Below are 20,590 nucleotides of genomic sequence, written 5' to 3'. Positions count from 1 at the left end.
GTTCTGTTTTGCTACCTGTCTTTACTTTTTGTACAATATAAATTAACGTGAAGAAGAAGAACGAAGCATATAAACTGAAACAATAGTCTCCAGCAGGCGAGGGGTTAATCGAGCTGTGACGACAAAATTAAACTCTCGTTTGGGTTTCTCGCGAGGTTTCCTGGGCTGTGAATATGGCGGATGCGGAAGGAGAGTCTCTGGAGTCCTGGCTTAGTGAGTAAAGGGAAAACAGGAAAATAATGAAAGTGACCACGCCTGTCCCTTTAAACATTTAAATGCGGTGCACACGCGTGTCAGTGTGCCCCGTCCAGAGAGGTGGTGCCTTAAAGTAATTCAAACCTATTGTTAATTTGCACATAGCGACGCTGCTGTACGCTGTCGCTGAGAGAGACACCTTGGTGCCTACAGTATTTATAACGGACTGTGCTTGCCTTTTTATTGGCTTAATAAACATGAAACTAAACTGTGTTCCTAGTAGTCTTGGACTGAAACACTGTACTGTGTGTGTCCAATGTTTCTGACGAAGCAGGCTCAATTATAAAGTTATGAAATGTGTTGCACAATCTGTACAGCATGTCCCATTCATAGACGTACATGTCAAATATTTAAATCACGGTGTTAATGTGAAATTCTGTTGCCACCTAGAATGCTGGAAGGATTTTTTTTCTTAGCAGCGATTCATTTTTTGTGTTGCCAGTACTGCAGAACAGACGTCATTATTCGGGTGTTCCAGCATTAATACAGTAATCTATGTATACGAGCCTTCAGAAGAGGCACAGTACACTGTGCAAGGCAGGTGTTGTTTGCGAAACAGGATTTCATTTTCTGGAATGTATTAAGGAATTAATATAACCCATTTCCAAACGCGAGTCATGCTCATCTGCCCATCCCACCTGGGATTAAAGCTGAAACAAAATAGGTTTTACTCGTGTTAACAGAAAAGAGCACTTGGATGTTTTGTCGGTGTTGTTTTTAGCTGCGTTCGAGTGTTTTCCCAGCTGGTTTTCCTTATTCCATCACTGCTCTGAGCACTTTGAACACATGGAGGAATAACGAGGAAAGATCATAAGCTTTCATTGTGCATATTAGACCATGCTTTTCAGTTAGAAACCCATGCAGTAAACTGAGCCTGTGTGGCTTTTACTAACATTTGAACAAGTCAATAGAATTGGTCACCTCCTACCTTTATTTTTATTTTGGCAATACAGTATTTCTAAATAAATCTGTGGCTAAATGATCATGGTTTTCCTAATGGGTAAACCTTTCTTTTTTTTTATTTACCCCCCAGATAAAGCCACTAACCCATCCAACAGACAGGAGGACTGGGAATACATTATAGGATTCTGTGACCAAATCAATAAAGAATTAGAAGGGTATGTATGCTGGGATTGTTTTGGATGTGCTGGGTTTACTGTAGGCACAAAGAGATCGTTGTTTCTGAATGGAGATATGCCAATAAAAACTCATGCAAACCCAATATATACAGTACATAACCAAGACCATGCTTGATCAACAAAGAGAAACCTTATCCCTTTCTTGCACAGAGAATAAGCATAACATGGATTTTTGCTTCGAAGCAAAACTGAGTCTGCAAGGAAGATGGTGTGGCTCACGACATGCAAGACGTGTCACTCATTTTTTTTTTTTGCAGTCCACAGATAGCGGTGAGGTTGCTGGCTCATAAAATCCAGTCCCCACAAGAATGGGAGGCAGTTCAGGCATTGACAGTAAGTAAGCAGTGTTCGATACTAAGGACTGGCACATGGCTGTGCAGTAATGTACTGGTACCTGGGTTATTAGTGCAGTAATGTACTGGTACCTGGGTTATTAGTGCAGTAATGTACTGGTACCTGGGTTATTAGTGCAGTAATGTACTGGTACCTGGGTTATTAGTGCAGTAATGTACTGGTACCTGGGTTATTAGTGCAGTAATGTACTGGTACCTGGGTTATTAGTGCAGTAATGTATTTGTACCTGAGTTATTAGTGCAGTAATGTACTGGTACTTGGATTATTAGTGCAGTAATGTACTGGTACCTGGGTTATTAGTGCAGTAATGTACTGGTACCTGGATTATTAGTGCAGTAATGTACTGGTACCTGGGTTATTAGTGCAGTAATGTATTTGTACCTGAGTTATTAGTGCAGTAATGTACTGGTACTTGGATTATTAGTGCAGTAATGTACTGGTACCTGGGTTATTAGTGCAGTAATGTACTGGTACCTGGGTTATTAGTGCAGTAATGTATTTGTACCTGAGTTATTAGTGCAGTAATGTACTGGTACCTTGGTTATTAGTACCTTGTTTTTGGAGTGTTTGACTATCGCTTTTTGTACAAGGAGCCCATAGGTCCTCTGCAGAAACAAATGGGAGGCTCAGCTGAAAAGCTGCTGGTTACATTTTAAAATCCCTCTTTATTTTACAGAGCACTACGTCTATGTGCGTGTGTGTGTGTGTGTGTGTGTGTGTGTGTGTGTGTGTGTGTGTATATATATATACACACACACACACACACACCAGAGCAGTGGACATTTACTTTGCAAGCTGTGATTCTCAATTAAACCGCCTCGTCTGTCTGATCAGCCTCCAGTGACCTCACACAGAGTTACACAGAGTTACCACAAGGGGGTGCAGGGGGACGGCACCCATAAATACTTGAATGTAAATACTGTTTTGTGTTTGGTTTCATATACTGGTGTATACTAGGGACGGGTCAGTGTAGTCGAATACATGATTACATCAAAAATAAAACTATTCAAATAGTATGTTAAACCCTGAGCACGGCTAACTTTAAATTTGTAAACAAATGATATAGCAAGTGCTGAAAGGAAACCAAACTTTGGTAACGTTGGAATTAGAAAGCTAATTTAACTTTATGATGAATATAAAGACATACTAAATGCTAAGCAGAACAACACAGTGACTGAGAAAACAGCATGGAAGTAGTTTTTTTAACTCTGTGGACTGCAGTACAATGTAAAACAACTACTGTTGACTTTCTGTGAATGAATTTGCACTGACCATTAAAAGTACAACCAGTTGTTTAGAATTATTTACAGGTTATTGAATAAACCAAGTAACTTGAAGAAATAAATCTCGGCTTGGACATTGTTTGTACACTTCGTGAACCCAGCCGACTCTTCCAGAGAGTGAACTTAAACTTCTGCGGCTTACACTTTTTATGCTGTCTGCTGTAGTACACATACGTATTTGCCTTTTGTTCTTTATTTTGGGCATTCGAATACACGAAAATGTTGGTCCCCATGTATTCGAATAGGAAAGTATTCAAAATTCCCATCCCTAGTGTATACATCTACAGCCGTATTCAATCGAAACCCAGTGCACTTTCTTTTTGTTTTTTAGATTTGTCAAAATACATTTGGACTATTCTTCCTATACAAAATATAATTGCAGTGCTAATAGTATTTTTGTTTTGTGTTGAATAATTGTGAAAGTGTTGCATTTCAGGTATTGGAAGCTTGCATGAAGAACTGTGGAAGAAGATTCCATAACGAAGTTGGAAAATTTAGATTTTTAAATGAGTTAATCAAAGTAGTCTCCCCCAAGGTAAGTCTACAGGCGGTTTTGTTTTAGTTGCTATTACACAGTTGGAGAAATAAACAGCAGAAGGAAAAAAAAACATTAAGTACAATACAACCAAGAAATATCCAGATTACTGTGAATTGAGTAATCAATCCTTTCTCTTGACTGTATGCAGCACTCAAGCAAACTAGGAAATGATCTTTCAGCTGCAAACTGTTTTCACAGCAGCCCTTTGCCTAGGGTGACCATGTGAGACTCCAGATTCACTTACACGGTTTGGCACGTGTTAGTCCTGCATCTCTTTAACAATAGAAATGGGTAACAGATACCCAAATGCATTGGGTTGTGAGGTTAAAAAGAACTGTCCAGATGAAACTGGAGCCCCAGTAACCACCCAACCCATGCAACTGCTTTGTCCTTCAACGTCATTTTGTGAGCACTGCTTTCTAGAACACGGGCCTCCTCCCCGACCCATTCTGCTCTCGTTTCAGTACCTTGGTGACAGGGTGTCAGAGAAGGTGAAGAGGAAAGTCGTTGAAATGCTGTACAGCTGGGCAGTGGCCCTGCCGGACGAAGCCAAAATTAATGAGGCCTATCAGATGCTAAAGAGGCAAGGTATGACCGTCTCATTCACACCTTCGTTCCTGTCCCTCAGCAAGCGCAGGGATGAGAATGAGACTCCAGTTGCTTAGCAGCCACACCCATACCAGGTTTTAATACATGCTTGATTAGCCACAGTGTATAGGTGACAAGCTCAGGCATGTCTTATTAAATTCACAGTGAAACCAGGAATGGATCAAACCGCTTTGCAATGGGAGTCTTATTTCCGTTCCTGTAGTGGTCTCTGGATGCCTGTACCAACCCCAAGCTTACAGTAATAAATGGCATGGGAAGAAATTTTGAATGTGTTTTAATGTAAAAAAAAAAAAAACCTCTTAACAAGCACGACTCATTGACCAGCACACATGCTACTGACAGTGTATAAAATAATACATTCTACAGTTTATTTTACAGCCATACTGTCTTCATTGTATTGTGTATGGTTATAGGTTTTAATATTGGTGGAAAATGTTTAGACACTGATTGCGTGCCTGTCCTTCCAGGTATTGTATCCTGTGATCCAGAGATCCCTGTGGATCAGACTCTCATTCCATCACCCCCGACACGCCCCAAAAACCCAGTGTTCGAGGATGAAGAAAAGAGTAAGGTGGGGTGTGCCAGGATTGCTGTTTCACACGGGTTCACCCTTCCGCAGTGCAACAAGGAGACCTTGAGAAGACTTCTCGTTCTAACATTTCCCTACATTTTCTTTCTAGAGCACAATAACTTCCACAAAATAGAAGAGGGTGTATATTCTGTTTAACGTTCTGGTGCAATATCCCAAACTGAATATTTATTTTTTACACACTGTTGCTGTACCCCACATCATATATTTATTGGTAGTATACATATAGATCTATATTAAAATCAGTATTCTGTAAATCCCAGGTAGAGACATACATTTCTGATGAACCATTTCCGCAGCGCTGTGTTCTCTTCCCACTAAACATGATTTCATCAGAGGAAGAAGGTGGTGATGTTGCTTCTGTAAAGCTTTCAAGTTTCTGATTCCTGAGTCCTCAGGTGTTTAGTTGCTGTTTGAGTGAAGTGTGATGCCGGCTCTCATTGCAGCTGCTGGCTGAGCTACTGAAAAGCAAAAACCCAGAGGATCTGCAGGAGGCTAACAGGCTCATTAAGAACATGGTGAAAGAGGTAAGAGAGAGTGCTGTGGGCTGGACTGTAGCACTGTGCAAGGAGCAGCATGGAGCAAAATCTACTGGTGCATAACTGGAGCTACACTGTACTTGAACATCTGCTGCATTTCTTTAAATACACGTACCTGTAGCAAAATGACTGCATGTGATCAGGAAGGTAACTTTGTTGTTAATGTATGGATCTCCACCTCCACAATCACAGCGTTGTGTGCATGTTACAGTAAACATTGTTAAATGGTGATAAGGAGACGGGTGGTCCTGCAGGCGGTCTCACAGCAGTATGTGTTTCTCCGTCCTGTCTGCAGGACGAAGCCCGGATGCAGAAGGTAACTAAACGCGTGAACACACTGGAGGAGGTCAATAACAACGTGAAGCTCCTCAATGAAATGCTGACCCATTTCAACAGAGAGGAGTCTTCGGAAGCAGACCGGGAGCTTATAAAGGCAGGTGTCTTCTGAAGGCTGCAAGGCTATGAAGGGGTACAAATCTACTGGCATAGAAGTTTTTCGTTTTCTAAGTTGAATTGAGCTTCTGCTGCTGGTGATGTCTCCTACCAAGCAAAGTCTTTGTGGACCATGCAACATTATCAACCCTGATTTTGATGTTGAAGATTGATACATATAACTAACCACGCATAACAGGAACCTGCTTAGAAGTAAATAGACATCTATTTAGTAGGTTTTACTTTATATATGTGTATGATGTATTCCAGGAGCTGTACGAACGCTGTGACAAGATGAGACGTAATGTATTCAAATTAGCCACGGAGTCGGAGGATAACGACAACAGTTTAGGTAAAGCTGTGGGCGTTTTGGAGTTGCCAGCCATATCGCCACCGTGCTCCGTCTGCCCTTTTTTGAACGCTGGGTTTCTGTTTTGTTTTGTAGGTGACATCCTCCAAGCAAGCGATGATCTGTCACATGGAATCAATTCCTACAAGAAGATTGTTGAAGGACAGGCTGTCAATGGAGAGACTGATCTTCCTGGATCAGCAAATATGGACGGTAAAATCTGTTTGTCCCAGTTATTTGCAGTACGAAATGTGAATTATATTTTTGTTGTGCTTTTTTTTTTCATTCATGTGATTTTGTGTTTGTTTTGTTTTGGCCATCCGAGCATTGTTTTATTAATTCTTTACTGTACAGAAAATATTTCTCAATTTCAATCGTTAACAAATTTGTTTAATTCATGTGCACTATAATTTAGAAGGGCCCTTCCCTAATATTTGAAAGTAATTTTTTATTTTTTTTTAGTCAGATAATATCGAAGCCACGTAGTGTTTATTGAATTGTTATACAGGTGTAGTTTTGTTTTTTTATATATATAAAAATGTCACACGAGTCAATGGAAGGTTTTGTGTTGTCCTCTGTTCTCCAGGCAGTAAGGATAGCAGAAACACTGAGACCCTGATTGACCTGGAGGAGCTCGACATTCCCATCCCACCCTTTTCAGATCCGGCTCAGCCTCCTGGAACGGCTCCAGCCCTAGTCCCAGCCAATCCGCTGCTGACCCCAGCGATCCCGGTCCTGCCCCCTCCCCCTCACCTGCAGGCTTCCTCTTGGAGCCGATCCTCCAGCCAGACCGAGAACACAGCCCCCCAGACCAGCAGCGCCCTCTCCCTGCTGGACGAGGAACTGCTCTCTCTGGGTAACAGCCTGCCCTGCCTGCTCTCCAGTACCTTTAAGTGCTTCATTGTGTTATACATTCAGGGTATTTTAATGCTTGCCTGCCTTCCTTTGCAGGCTTAAATGATTCAGTACCCACTTTGAACAATGGAAAGGAGGGTACGCTAAACAAACAGTGGACCACGTTACAGGTAACACTGCAAGCATCCATGGTCTTGGCCCTTTTATTCAAGTGTCTTTTTCGTTTGACTTATTTAAAATTTTAAAAAGCCCCTGGTGGGGTATTGGAACCCCCCCAAGACAAACAAAAAAAAAGTTGATTTTCTCGTTCATTCTCCCAGGCCTCCGACAGCGGGTCAGACTTCTTCAACAGCAAGCCTCTGTCTGCTGGGCCGATGTTCCGCGTTGCACCTTGTAGTTACCCAGCCGCTCCCTCCCTGCCCAGGTCCGGTCCAGCCCCGTTCCTGTTCCCCGGGGCTGGGCTGCAGGCAGCGCCTCACTCCGGGAGTCAAGCCTTGCAGGATCTCAGCATGCTGGACCTGGGGGAGCCAGTGGGGTAAATCACTCCTTACCAGTCTGACCAGTTTGCAGGGTGAACTGTCGAGTAGTGTTACTAATGCAGGGATGTGTATACTGGAGGAGGTGGGAGGGGATTAAAAATGAATTTGCTTGCTGCTATGTATTGTTCTTATAATGAATGGTTTTCTGGGGCAAATGTGTCTCGTTTGAAGTCATTAAAAAAAAAAAAAAAAAAAAAACACTCCCTATTTTTATTTATTCAACCAGAATGATGGAAGGGGAAATGGCTTCCCAGTTGTTTTCCAGTTCAGCTAACACCAAGGCTTTATGATTTTTGTTTTGTTTTGTATCTTCTCATTAAGGCTGCCTGCCCAGTTAAAGCCGGAGCCCATGTTCTGTCTGGGGACTTCCTCCAGTGCTGCTTCGTCTGTCTTGGGGTTCCCCGGTCCCCCCGCTACCACCACGACCCCCCTTCCCGCTGCATGCGCGGGCACCCCCGTCGCCCACGCCATGGTTCAGGCCATGGCTTCCACATCGGCCCCCGGCAGCCCCCTCTTCCGCTCCCTTTCCCCCCTCCACCCGACGCTTCAGGGGAGCCCTGCAAGGGGGCCCGATGTTTCACTCGCCAACGTTCACGTGCAGCTGGACTCCATCAAACCCAGTGAGTACCGGAGACCCTTCCTCTGGCTGGGAAAGCTCTGAAGGTTTAAACGTTGAACGAAAGTAAAAAGCCTAAACGGCATAGTATTTTGTTGAACGTTAAACCAAAAATGTCTTGAGGATCTTGCATTGATCGTCATGTTTTTTTTCCAAAAGTTTCATCATTTTGTAGCGCCTTGCCGCACTGTAAAACACTAATTAAACGCTGCATGTTCGATATAAAGATGACTTTAAATACTAAGTCAAGTCTAGGTTTTCATTGGAAATGTGTATGCTAGTTTAACGTTGAATGAATGCAGGTTGTTATTTTTGCTAACGCTGCTGCTGACCTCTGCCCTCCTCCTCCCCCTATCCCTACCCCAGGCAGGGTCCTGCCTGTCACAGCCTATGATAAGAATGGGGTTCGGGTGCTGCTGCACTTCTCTTCGGAGTGCCCCCCAGGCAGACCGGACGTGCTGGTGATTGTGGTGTCGATGCTGAACACGGCCCCGCTTCCCGTCCGGAACGTAGTCCTGCAGGCTGCAGTGCCCAAGGTGAGAGTCGGCTTGTTTGTATTCCGTGATGATCGTGTCCCTCAGTCTATCCGTCTGTCACGTTCATGGAGAACACGGTAACAGCCTCCTTTCCTCTGATAGGCATTTCAGATTGCATCTGACTATAATCCAATACTTTTATACAGATGATTTTTAACCTTTCAGGTACTATGCCACTATGAGGCCCCTCTGTGTTTGCATGCTCGTTATTATTGTCTGAAAAGTTTTTTTAAGTCGTTCACATCTGAACGAGGAGAACTTGATTTGTAGCAGCACACGCTGTTCTAGATTGACACAGTTTGATAAAAATATGCTTGATGTGGCAGTGAAAAAAACAAATGTCTGGAGTATATTTGCTGTGCAAAACAGTAACCAGCAACATGGTTCAATATTTGGAACAGCTGATTTCTCTGTGGTTGACTCCTTGCCATAGGATTAAATGCATCTTGATATTAACAACTTTTAATGCTCTTTTTTTTTTCATTTTCCTTTGGTGTTTGGCCAAAAGCATTAGTGTGCAGCAACTGCTGCTGCAAAACACATAACACTTTCAGATCGACCGGTGTTTATCCAAATAAATTGTTTAAGTTCCACTGCTGACTCCAGCAAGCCTTTGTTACGCGGCTTGCTTGCTTTCTTTATTTTTAGCTTTTATGATATATTGTTTGTCCTGGCCCGTGTTGCGCTTTGGGAGGGGAAGCTATCTGTGACCTTGTCCATGCATCAGGTTGCTGTCTATCCATTGACATCTTCTTCATTAGTAGCAATGTGTAGGGCAGTTCAGCCGGTGAGACGGGTCAGTTACACATTTTGAATACTCTTACTTTATTTCTTTGTCTTCCTGACTCAAGTCGATGAAGGTCAAACTGCAGCCCCCCTCAGAAACAGAACTGGCTCCTTTCAACCCCATCCTGCCTCCAGCCACCATCACACAGGTCATGCTGCTAGCTAACCCAATGAAGGTAAGTGACCAGTATGTGGGTGTTCACAAAGCATTTAGCATCTTGTTATGGAACTACTTGTAGGAAAACAAAATCTGAGAAACACAGCATAACTGTATCAAACAATTAAAGTCAGCAGCGTGTAACAATTAAATCTGGGCTATTTAACCCTTTCCCCTTCTTTGTTTCACACAGGAAAAGGTGAGACTGCGGTACAAGCTGACGTTTACACTGGGGGACCAGGCCTGCACAGACGCCGGAGAAGTGGACCAGTTTCCACCAGCTGAAAAATGGGGTTATCTATAGCACTGGCACTGAAGGAGGGAACCCCCCCCGACACAGCAACGGATGGGACTTTATTGACTTCAGATAGCTGAGACAGAATCAATGCATTCATGAATGTTTTTCCATAAATAGGCAAGTGCTATTACCGCTACAAAATCCATCGTGTATCCTCGACTTGTGTTTTTATGTTTTCATTTTATTTATTTAAATACTTTTTTTTTTTTTTTACTCTGCTCCCCTAAACTCTTAGCCCTTGGCTGGACTTTGCAAGGCAGGTTCCATTAATGGGAGACCCCACTGAACCATTAAATCTCAGAATGTGTGTAAGGGTGAGGGGAGAAAATCATTTTCAAATTCATATCTGTAACTGTGAAAGAAATCCCACCGAAGACCGCTGAAGAGGAACGTAATCCTTAACTTGGCTCTCGCAGAGTGACAGGCTAGCATGTGATATATTGCACAGGGTGCCAAATATTAATAAACACTTTTTTTTTTTCCTCCCCAAATAATGCTGGATAGGGATTGCAGTACAGCAATCGGTGCTGTACAATAATTGCATTGTTGTGTAGAGATGGCGCTGTGACTGATTGGGACTGCAAATTCAGAGGATCTGTCTGCAACAGAATTTCACACTTCAGTGGAAGAACATGTGTTAGAAGTAAACCAGATATGAAGTCACAGGGGAGATTAAGAAAGCATTCAATGCAAGCGTCTGCTATCATCATCAGTTTTACTGGTGCTGCAGTACCAAAGCTACTGGTGTTTTTATTTCTTGCACTGTTGTAAGAGCCCTTTGCTGTCAGCACTGTGACATGTTTAATGGAAGAAGCTGAAATGCTGTTCTGTATAATGTTGTATTTATTGCCTTTTAGAGATGCTTAAAAATTGTGTATGTGAGGCGCAGCTCGGTACGAAAGAAAGCTAACAAAACTGTACATATTTAAACGTTCATAGTTGTTCCACTGCATGAAGAATTAAAAGTCTTCATTTGAGCCTAATGGTTTTGTTTTTTCTTTTCTTTTCTGAACCTGGTCGACACCCAGGCCCAGATTAAATAAAACAATGATAGCAGTGCCATCGCCATAATAAAGTACAGCAATGACTCCACCATAAAAGAAGCGCAAACATTTCTTACCGCGAAAATGTTCCTTGAAGATTCAGACTCCAGATATATACTGCACTATGGAGAGCAAATTCATCCATGACCACCATCCTTGCCAAACTGGGAAAAAACGATCCTGAGGCAACAAGGGGAAGGCAAGTACCTAAATTGCCATTGAATCAGGACTGCCAGTAATGCCAAACTGGTACAGAAAACAAGGAAATGTTTCTGCAAAACAATAATAACTTTATTACCAAAGACATAAAAGGCATCCTGCATTTATTTATCTCTGAAAAAAGATGCAGCTGTGCTTTATATACAGGTTTTATAAAATGTAGAAAAGTTGGTCTGTGTTTATAACGAGTCCACTGTCCCCTCCTTCACTACGGCTGCAGCCAGGTTCCGTGCCAAAGCAAGGCGCAGAAGCTCCACTTTGGTGGTTTCTATATCTTCCTCCTGTGGAGGAACAGATGCATTTAAATCACAGAAATCTCTTTCACCACCTAGTTAGTGCTACTGCCACCAAAAAAAGTACTTTTAGACAGGTTACCTATCCATCAAAATTCTGACATTATTAAAAAAAATATATATATTATAAACTCTCTCACACACACATATACATTTTCAAATTAAATATGATTAGGATATAATAAAAAAAAAACACAGCCTAGAAGATCCAGTTATCGTAATTAACTGACACTGCTTTTGCTCCATACTGCATTAAGCTTTAGTCTGAACCACTTCATTTTTACCTCTGAAGGTTCTGCTTTATCTTGGCGACCTGCTGTGTGTATGCAGACTGGTGGAAAAAAACTTGTACCCACTTCTCCAAACTGCAGCTCTGAAACTAATACACAGGTTCTCTATTTATTTAGTCTTACCTGAACGTTACGTTTCTCACTGGGCTCAGTCTTGCCCGACATCAGCTCCTCCAGGCAGTGCATCAGCTCGTAGGTTTGATCGGCTGAAAATATCACCTTAACAAAACAAACAAAAGTGTTTTAAACAGCCCTGTCCTAAAAACATTATGCGTGCAAAACCCTTAATGAAAAGCAGCAGCATACACTTCAGTTAATGCATTTAGGACTGGTTTCACATTTCCAGATTAGCACTAATTTTAGACTCCCAAGGTAAGGTAGACGAGTGCTAATTGAGGTCCGTGAAACCAGCTGTTTGTCTGCAATGTCTTTACACCTTCAGAACATCAAAACTACACAAAAAGCTTTTATATACACTCAAACAGACCTGCAAACAAACAGGCATGGTATGTTTGATAGCCATAACCTTGGTACACGATGATGACATATTTGAATGATCTCCTAAATTCTCGATCGTGCCGATACGGACCTGTTTCTGCTCCAGCAGGGGCAGTGCGTCAGTAAGGAGGGTCATCCAGAAGCTACGGGGGGCAATTCTGGCCGTCATGAGCGAGAGCAGCAGCTTGGCAGCCTCAGCGAACCTCTTCTCTCCGTACAGCTTGTGGAACTCACGGTACTTCCCTGGAAACACGCAACACGGGAATTCAACAAGAACGCAATTACAAACAGGGATGAATGAGGTCAGATCTTTTCTTTTTCTCTCTAGAAAGAAATACATAGTTTGCATTTACCCTTTAAACACACTATATATATATATATATATATATATATATATATATATATATATATATATATATATATATATATATATATATATACACACACACATACACACACACACACATACATATATACATATATACACACACAGATTTGAAAACTAATGGAGATGCAGACAGATACAGTAGTTATGACTACAGGGGTAACTGTAGCCCGAACCTTCCCTTTTTAGAAGCTGCTGTATTTGTCGGTAGTGGGGAATATGAAAAAGAAACACAAGAGACTGGAGCTCTTGTTGGTGAAGTACGTACCTAGGAAGGTGAGTCGGTCGCTGAGCAGCATGGCAGGCCCCAGATTGTCGATGAGGTCCAGGTCAGAGAAGGTGCCCCGAGCACAATAATCCTGCAGAAACCTGGAGAGGCAGGACAGGGGGAGCGATTAATGAGAGCAGGCAAGGACAAAATGATCAGAGAAAAAGAGCCTGCACTTTGGTGGGGGGTTGGTTGTCATGAAGGGGTTATGACTAAACTTCCACGTGTAGGGGGAGGGGGAGGGGAGGGTGACGAACCTGTCGGAGATGAGGGTGGCGAAGGCAGCGTCTTTAGCTCGGATGCTCCAGGACAGCGCCGAGCCCAGACGGTTGTTTCGCACGGCTTTCTTTGCCATGATCTTACAGATGCTGCGCACTGCAGAAACGCAACAGGGTTAGGGAATTATCTTCAGGGCGAGGGGCGTTTTACAACTAGAATACCCCACCCACCCTTTGAAGTGTTAAATTACCAGTTACCAGTTTTCTAGATATATATTTACATCAATGTAGTTTATCTAGTAAAGAGACACAAAAAGGTTCCTGCTTGGACAGTTCCAGTAAACTAAAGAATCGTGTTTGTCAAGAAAAAAAAAAAACTACACTACCCTTAATGATAGAGCTAGGACAAATCTTTGGATATTAAAATGACAGATAAAAGGGAAGAATATTTGAACATAAAAAAACAACATTCGTCAGGCACTACTGTACCTAATGGTACAATGTGATCCCCTATTGCCCTGGACAGCAATGCTGTATAAACCCTGCCTTACCTTGCAATGCTGCACAAACCCTGCCTTACCTTGCTCTGCCAACTGCCTCTGCTCACAGATCCGCAGCACCTTGAGGGCCTTGCGCTCCGTGTCCAGGGGAACCCTCTCAATTTGCAGCTCCAGGTACATCCTCCCAAACTCCGGGCAGTGATCGAAGTAATCCACCGCCAGCTGCCACAGGCTGGGACACACACACACACACACACACAGGTGTCAGGACAGAACGAATAGAAAAATACATCACAGTAAGGTTGGTAGGGGTTTGGGTTAAGGTCAGCAAACTGGATTTTCCACTTTCCTTTATGGAAGTGTGCTGAAAATACGCCTTTGTTTAAAGTTAAACATAAGTGAGATGTAATATGAAAACAAATGAAATATAAGAAAAGGAAAAATACAAAATGGGTGTAAATACTGTATCTTTCTTACACTGAAAGAAATGCCTCATGATTACAGAATAGGGGAAACGAGGACCAATTGAATTTTGAATAGCAACATGTGTACAGAAGCACAGCTGCCAAGAACGGGCGCCTTACCTGTGGTGTGCAAACAGTCCTGACGCATATTCCAAGAGGAGGAACTCTCTCAGATTGGAGCCAAAGCTGGGAAAGAGACGTCAGAGAAATTACATCTCATTAAAGAATAGAACAGGAAGCAGCAGCAGCTAAGCCATATAAAATGTAAATATAAAATGCATACTCACTGAAGGTTGTGGGACTGCAGGAGTTTGCAGTGGTCCAACAGGTCTGTCAAATGAGCTACAAACCACCAGTTACTGAGAGCAATGCTGTTGGAAGAAGAGATGAAAACTACACTAACTACGGGTAACAGACACCAGTGTAAAACTGAACCCAATTAAGGTGCACTGAATTCCCATCATACACTGTTGTTCTGGTTGTGCCTCGCATACAAGCGAAGGCATGCACTGCTGCGGACAGGCAAGCTGGCTGGATCGCTCACCTGCAGTCCTTGATGACCTGGTGAATGTCAAACTCGAAGGCAGCCAGGAGGATGCTGTCCAGCGGCTCGGGGGCACTCCGGTTGTCCAGGAACAAATCCATGCTGGACTGAAAATCCAATGAGATACCTGGGTTTTATTTATCTAAAAAGAGGTGGATTTTAACATCACCACCCCGACTCTTGCCACTGTATTTTGATTGTGTTTTTAGCGACATAGCCAACGTCCCAACGTTTTGGTATGCTGAATATACTTTTGTCAAGGGGTTTTGATGCCACGGTGACTATACTCATTTATTTCTGTTTAAATATATTAATGTGCTTGTGATGTCATTCACCACATAGTTAATGATATAATTTTTTTTATATATATATATATATATATATATATATATATATATATATATATATATACACACACACACACACATTAAAATCAGACATGCTTTTCCCAAGATATAGCCTTTTATAGCAGCCAATCAGGTACCAGTATCTTGAAACTAGAAAAATAGTCCAGAACGATCTAAAATACGAGTGGCTGTAGGTAGACGCAGGTAAAGCGGTCAAGTTAAAGAGCACCTGGGGACGTGCAACGCTATATTTTTTGGAACCCCGCTACTTCCTCTTTGACCCCACGATTCATTGAAGCGACTCTTGAAATTCAACATTCAGGGTGTGGCTGCAGTATCCCTGCAGTACCTGGGCATAGTAGTGGAGTTCTGTAGGTTTCACAGAGGGGTGTGTGTACAGAAGTCTGGTCACAAGCAGATGGTACCAAGTGGAAAGCTGCTCCTTCTGGTTCAGCAGAGCCTCTTCATGGCCTAGAAGAATCTAGAGGAGAAGAAAAAATATGCTTGACCTACAGCGTGAGTAAGCATGTGTACACCCAGCTGTATTTGCGTAATTTGAGAAATTATATATAAGGAGGTTAAGTGACTTGCTCAGGGTCACACACAGGGAGTCAGAGGGTTGAGCTGGGATTGAACCAGAAACAAGCCACTTTCTTGAACCACTGGAGCACCACGCCTCTTTAAATTCTAAACAGGATACAACCGCGTTTCTCAAGTGCCTGCAAGGTGCACAATGAAACCGGTGTTGCGGGTGCTGTTTGCTGCTCTGCTCACCTTGCAGATTGTCTCCAGGTTGGAGTTGGAGCTGAAGGACCCGTCCTGCAAGTGCAGCTCACACTCCTCGTGCCAGTGTCTCCACTTCAAATCAAACTCTGTTAGCGTCTGACTGCCAACCGGCTGAAGAGACATTTGAAAATTGAGAGAAAATAAATAAATAAATAAATGTAACCCCAGTTTTCTTTTTGATAATTTCAAAATCTATGGGGGAGGGTAGGTAAATTAAAATACGGAAGTCCTCCAATGCCATACATACATTGAAGACTGGCATTTTCTTCATGAGGCTGTCCAGGGTTTTGAACATACTTCTGGCTGCTGGCTGCTGGCTTGCCTGCTTGGCCAACATTTGCCTGGCCTCATCCATCCGTCCCTGCAGCACGTAGCAGATCACCTGCAGCAACAAGAGAGCGACAGGCACGGTCAGGGCAAGAGAGAGAGGGATGGACGCAAGACCGGAGCAGCAAGCAGAGACAGACAGACATAGAAAGAGGAGGAAAATCAAGGGCAGAGGAAGAGAGAGAAAGAGAGGGGAGCAAGACATAGAACACAACATTGGGGGGCAAGGAGAAAGAGTGAGAGGGGAGAGAGGACAGGACATGGGCTTAAAAGACAGGAGAGAAAGAGAAAGCCGCATGACAGGCATTCAAGTCAGAGTGGTAGCTAGATGAGAGAAGATTCTAGACATCTGGGGGCAGAGAGAGCCAGACAGAGGGTCAGATGTTGGAGCTCACCACGTCCCAGTACTTGTGGTGCCTCGTTGGGCTGTCGCTGTGCAGGACCTCCTGAGCCTTCTCATCCACATCAGCTTTGTGCAGCCGGACCCAGTCCAAGAGATGCAGCAGGAGAGAGCCCGCTGAGAATCAGGAAACACAGGTTAATAATGCAGCACTTTCCACAACCCTTCAAGGGCTGACGCATAGTACCGTGGGTGGTCGAATAGGGAGTGAAGTATTCAACCTTAGCAATGTAGTAATACCTAAAGCAGATGCCGTATGTTTTTTTTTAAGTTGATTTTTTCAGCCAGCTATAGCCTACGTTTGTGCAGGCTTATAGAAAAATAAACATGAAGACTTATAGAAGATTAATCATTCCAATAGAAAGTTCTTAGCAAAATCAATTTCTGCTACGTCTGTTGCTACATTTAATTTCACAATAATATCTACTAAATCCACTTTATTGGTGAACAGTAAAAAACATCAGTTAAAGCCAGTGTTCTGTATTTGCAAGTACTGTAATAGCTGCTTTAGTGCCCTTACCTGGGGCTGCTTCAATGAAGAGGACCTCACATAGATTCCAAATCAGCTCCACAGCCAGTAGAATCGAAACCTGAGAAAATATTCATCAAGTCAGCACCTTACATTTCAACATCAACAGTAAAGGAACGCTCTCGTGTGCAGATGGCCGACTCATTACATTTATAGGAATTAGGGGTTTCCAGTATATTGCAATCCTGTGTGCTGAAATGGCCAGGGGGAAACACAATCGTGTTGATAAATCATATAGTTAAACTGATAAAGATGTCAATTCCTTACTTGGCTGCAGTATTGTGTTGACAAGGCAGTGTCACGTGTAGAAACTGAGGAGAAATGATATAAAAAAAAATAAAAAATAAAAAAAAATTTTAAAAATAAAAATGTGCAAACTGGTTCACAGCTGCTTGTCGGCCAAAGATGTTCAATTTAATATTAACAAACAATTAGATTCTATTCTACAATGCATATCCTGTTTCGCACCTGCAACTTGTTGTAGTTCCTCCATGCATGCTCTTATCACTGATCTGTAGTTCTTACTAACACTGACAAACCTGCAGAAAAAGGGGAAAAAAATGCAAACTTATATAACGGCTCCAGTAGCCAGTTAGAAAGCAATAATATAAAAATACATGCATCAGGCAACTGACAGTGAGGACTGAAGCCTCCTCCCCTACACTACCACATTACAGTAAGAGCCTGCCCTAACCGCCTCTCCATGAACCCTATTCAGCTCCCCTATCTATGGCAGTGTTTAAATTGAATCCTAGTGCATTATCTCATCCCCCCATCCTCACAGCCAAACAACCCGGACAAAATGACCGGTCAGCGCTTGCCAGAGGCTGAAACTCACTGCGGTCTCTTCGTTTTGCTGGACGTCTCCTCCTTACTCTGCTGCAGCCCCACAAAGATGTGATGGGATTCGTTGAAGAGTTTGCGCAGAATCAGCGAGTAAATATCCTCGTCCTTCCTGACCACGTGAATTAAAGGGCAGCCTGCTTCGCCGGAGCCTGAAGAAAGCACACGGACAAGGGAAGAATGGTACTCCAGGGATGGAGGAGCTCAAGTGGGCTGTATTAGGCACCCAGAAAACCCTGGACCAGCTCAAACTGTATAAGCTTTTCTGTCCTTGGTACCGATTAAGATATTATCGGCTGGTTTCATAGATACTGTTTAACACTAGTGTTGGACTTACTTAAAGAAACATTAGGTAACAGAAGACTAGCGCTAATAAGGGTTGGTGAATCGACCCAGGAGTATAAAGCAATTCAGATTCCAGTTTCCAAACATCATCATCACTGGTGCCTCATGGTGAACGGTCAGCTTCACTGGTATTTCCAGCATTGGCAGCAATGCTGCTGCAGACGTAGCGGTTTCCTTTGTTTAGCTGGGTTTAAACTGTTGCTCACCTGTCCCCTTGCGCTGTGTCTCATACAGTAGGATATCTCCAGGACCCCACACAAACCCCATGTGCCTCTGACCCGAATCCACCCCAGGGATCACCTGCAGCAATTACACAAGAAACAACCAGAAATCACTCGCAAGCATGTGGGCTTGAAGATGCACCGCAGGGTACAGTAAATCAGCCTGCCTGTCCATGACAGGTACAAACTTCAATAGCTCGCTGCACCCGCAGACCCTGCCCAGACTATCTGCTGTGGGCCATCAACCCGGCTCGGGCTCACATTGTCTGGCACAGATTCATTTTGCATTGTAGGCTACAGAGTTTCATACAGGGTTGCTGTCAATTCCAATTCCCAATTTCAATTCTTCAGAGGAATTGGAATTGATATTGTATTGAAATAATAATTGGTGTGACTGTTCAACTGCTTTCATGTGAAGACAATTTAATCGACTAACAAACAGCGTCTTCGGTTTGAGTATTCTGTTGACACTGAGAAGCTCATTTTAACAGAATACCGCTAATTGCAATTTTGATCCATGAAGTGTCAGAATTGATTAAAAGGGAATTAAAAACGAGGTCCTATGGTTCACCACGTCGTGTCGCTTTGGATAAAAGCGTCTGCTAAATGACTAATTACAATTGGAATTGGGAATTGATTTAAAAGAATTAATTGACCCCAACTCTGGTTTCATAAAGTTCGCTAATAACATTAAAAAGTTATACAACGTGTCAGTAGGTGAAATGAATCTCTGAGGCACAAAATGCTTGCACTGATGTTTAAAAACATGTTATGGTTTTTTAAAAAATTATTATTATTATTATTATTATTATTATTATTATTAATAATAATAATAATAATAATAATAATAATAATAATAATAATAATAATAATAATAAGCAGTTAAAGACCCTGTTACATCACGGTCTCGTTTCTTGTACGGAAGAAGGTTATGTGAGCACAGCAATGTAGAAAGGTAATGACAAATTCAATACCATGTGTTAAATTAAAAACATAATTGAACATGCCTATCTAGTAAGGTAAGTGACAACAGCGGAGGAAAATTCAAATTCAAACCTGCGTGTTTGTAGCACCGACACAGTGCCAGAGAAGTGCTGTGAAGTGAGGATGATATGCACGCTGCCATCTATTCTGAAAATTATGAATACAAAATACATACGGTAATAGCGGGCTCCACGTCTACTTCCTCCATTTCAGCAAAACGAACAAAAAAAACCGTAATCTTTACTGTGTAGAAAGTTACCGCTTAAAAATTATGAATTGAAAATAATAACATCCATTTGCACAGCGCTGTCTTCCACAGCGAAGCAAAGGGACCCCGCGTTGGCCCGGGTTTGTGGGAGGGTATCTACACAGCTGCCTGAAGGAAAATGCCGTTTGTTTCTGTCTTATTTCACGTGAAGGGACGTGAAGGGACGTGAAGGGACGTGAAGGGACGTGAAGGGACGTGAAGGGACGTGAAGGGGCGGGGGGGGGGGGGAGACTCCGAATGCATAGCAGTTACACCAATTCCAGTTTTTAATATGTGCGTGATTAACCCCAGTATATAGGTAACAAGCTCAGGATGTGTCTGATTAAACTCATAGTAAAACCAGGATTGGATCAAAGTGCTATGCAAAGGGAGTCTTATTTCTATCACGGCATGAATTCAGGAGCAAGGCTGCATGTCACTTTAATATATTGATTATATATATATATATATATGTATTAGCTCAAAGAGCCAGCTGCCCAATGTTTCGATATGTTGTACATATCTTTCTCAAGGGAGCCCTTAGTTATATATAACTAGAATAACTGCTGATAACAGACATGTACCCAAAATACCCATGGCTCAGAAACAAGATGGCTACCTCAGATTAGCTGGCCTCTTCTCCAGAATTTTCCAGAAACAGTCCTTTGCATTTAAAATATACCCTGTATACTATACATTTTAAATACCACCATGGGGGGGAAAAAAATTGGATCTCAACACATCGTCTAATTTAAATGAGAAAAGTGTGTTTCGATTTTCTTTTTTTTGTTATTATTTAAAAAAAAGAATAAAAGGATTCGACAAGCGCGTGCCCGTGTCTTTAGCGCGCTATATTAACGCCGATTACGTCAGACCGCCTGGGCGCGCACGAATATTCCGCCCACGTGACCTGCGCGGCTCAATGAAAACCGGATCGCGCGAACGCGCAATATTACGTGCGCGAG

At 42.6% G+C, this 20,590-nt stretch overlaps 2 protein-coding genes across 5 annotated transcripts; one reads left to right on the top strand and one right to left on the bottom strand.

Annotated features, from left to right (window-relative positions):
* Positions 1-96: 96 nt before the first annotated feature.
* Positions 97-10,851, top strand: LOC117422902 (ADP-ribosylation factor-binding protein GGA3-like). 3 transcript variants are annotated; one of them, XM_034038135.3, is made up of 17 exons: positions 97-213; positions 1,289-1,373; positions 1,652-1,727; positions 3,468-3,566; positions 4,034-4,157; positions 4,646-4,749; positions 5,214-5,294; positions 5,602-5,739; positions 6,009-6,090; positions 6,184-6,300; positions 6,674-6,943; positions 7,054-7,112; positions 7,263-7,477; positions 7,803-8,101; positions 8,464-8,633; positions 9,485-9,595; positions 9,770-10,851. In XM_034038135.3, the coding sequence occupies exons 1-17, from the start codon at positions 174-176 to the stop codon at positions 9,878-9,880; spliced, it is 2,181 nt and encodes a 726-aa protein (XP_033894026.3). In that variant the 5' UTR covers positions 97-173; the 3' UTR covers positions 9,881-10,851. The 3 variants fall into 3 exon arrangements, with proteins under 3 accessions (XP_033894026.3, XP_033894025.3, XP_033894027.3); XM_034038134.3 differs by having other exon boundaries at positions 99-213; positions 7,039-7,112; XM_034038136.3 differs by lacking the exon at positions 1,289-1,373 and having other exon boundaries at positions 165-213; positions 7,039-7,112.
* A 335-nt stretch (positions 10,852-11,186) lies between these two features.
* On the bottom strand, positions 11,187-19,759 carry LOC117422903 (nuclear pore complex protein Nup85-like). Of its 2 annotated transcripts, none has more exons than XM_034038137.3 (19): positions 19,554-19,759; positions 18,380-18,473; positions 17,824-17,980; positions 17,454-17,524; positions 17,253-17,296; positions 16,977-17,046; positions 16,452-16,573; positions 15,977-16,111; positions 15,718-15,840; positions 15,293-15,424; positions 14,597-14,703; positions 14,340-14,423; positions 14,173-14,238; positions 13,669-13,820; positions 13,128-13,245; positions 12,871-12,971; positions 12,309-12,460; positions 11,843-11,938; positions 11,187-11,417 (listed from the first exon to the last, which is right to left on the bottom strand). In XM_034038137.3, the coding sequence occupies exons 1-19, from the start codon at positions 19,584-19,586 to the stop codon at positions 11,316-11,318; spliced, it is 1,959 nt and encodes a 652-aa protein (XP_033894028.3). In that variant the 5' UTR covers positions 19,587-19,759; the 3' UTR covers positions 11,187-11,315. The 2 variants fall into 2 exon arrangements, with proteins under 2 accessions (XP_033894028.3, XP_058845738.1); XM_058989755.1 differs by lacking the exon at positions 19,554-19,759 and adding an exon at positions 19,451-19,547.
* Positions 19,760-20,590: the final 831 nt, after the last annotated feature.

Source organism: Acipenser ruthenus, chromosome 17 (genome assembly GCF_902713425.1).
Source record: "Acipenser ruthenus chromosome 17, fAciRut3.2 maternal haplotype, whole genome shotgun sequence".
In the NCBI taxonomy this organism is placed as follows: domain Eukaryota; kingdom Metazoa; phylum Chordata; class Actinopteri; order Acipenseriformes; family Acipenseridae; genus Acipenser; species Acipenser ruthenus.
This window is presented reverse-complemented; position numbering and strand designations above follow the sequence as displayed.

Bases quoted from the DNA above. Each gene is read 5' to 3' on its own strand.
- LOC117422902 (XM_034038134.3), top strand. From the start codon at position 174: ATGGCGGATGCGGAAGGAGAGTCTCTGGAGTCCTGGCTTA. The intron at 7,113-7,262 runs GTAACACTGCAA...TCATTCTCCCAG, and splicing joins AACAGTGGACCACGTTACAG to GCCTCCGACAGCGGGTCAGA. The intron at 8,102-8,463 runs GTGAGTACCGGA...TCCCTACCCCAG, and splicing joins GCTGGACTCCATCAAACCCA to GCAGGGTCCTGCCTGTCACA.
- LOC117422903 (XM_034038137.3), bottom strand. From the start codon at position 19,586: ATGGAGGAAGTAGACGTGGAGCCCGCTATTACC. The intron at 14,704-15,292 runs GTACTGCAGGGA...TTGGATTTTCAG, and splicing joins AACTCCACTACTATGCCCAG to TCCAGCATGGATTTGTTCCT. The intron at 13,821-14,172 runs GTAAGGCGCCCG...TGTGTGTCCCAG, and splicing joins GGACTGTTTGCACACCACAG to CCTGTGGCAGCTGGCGGTGG.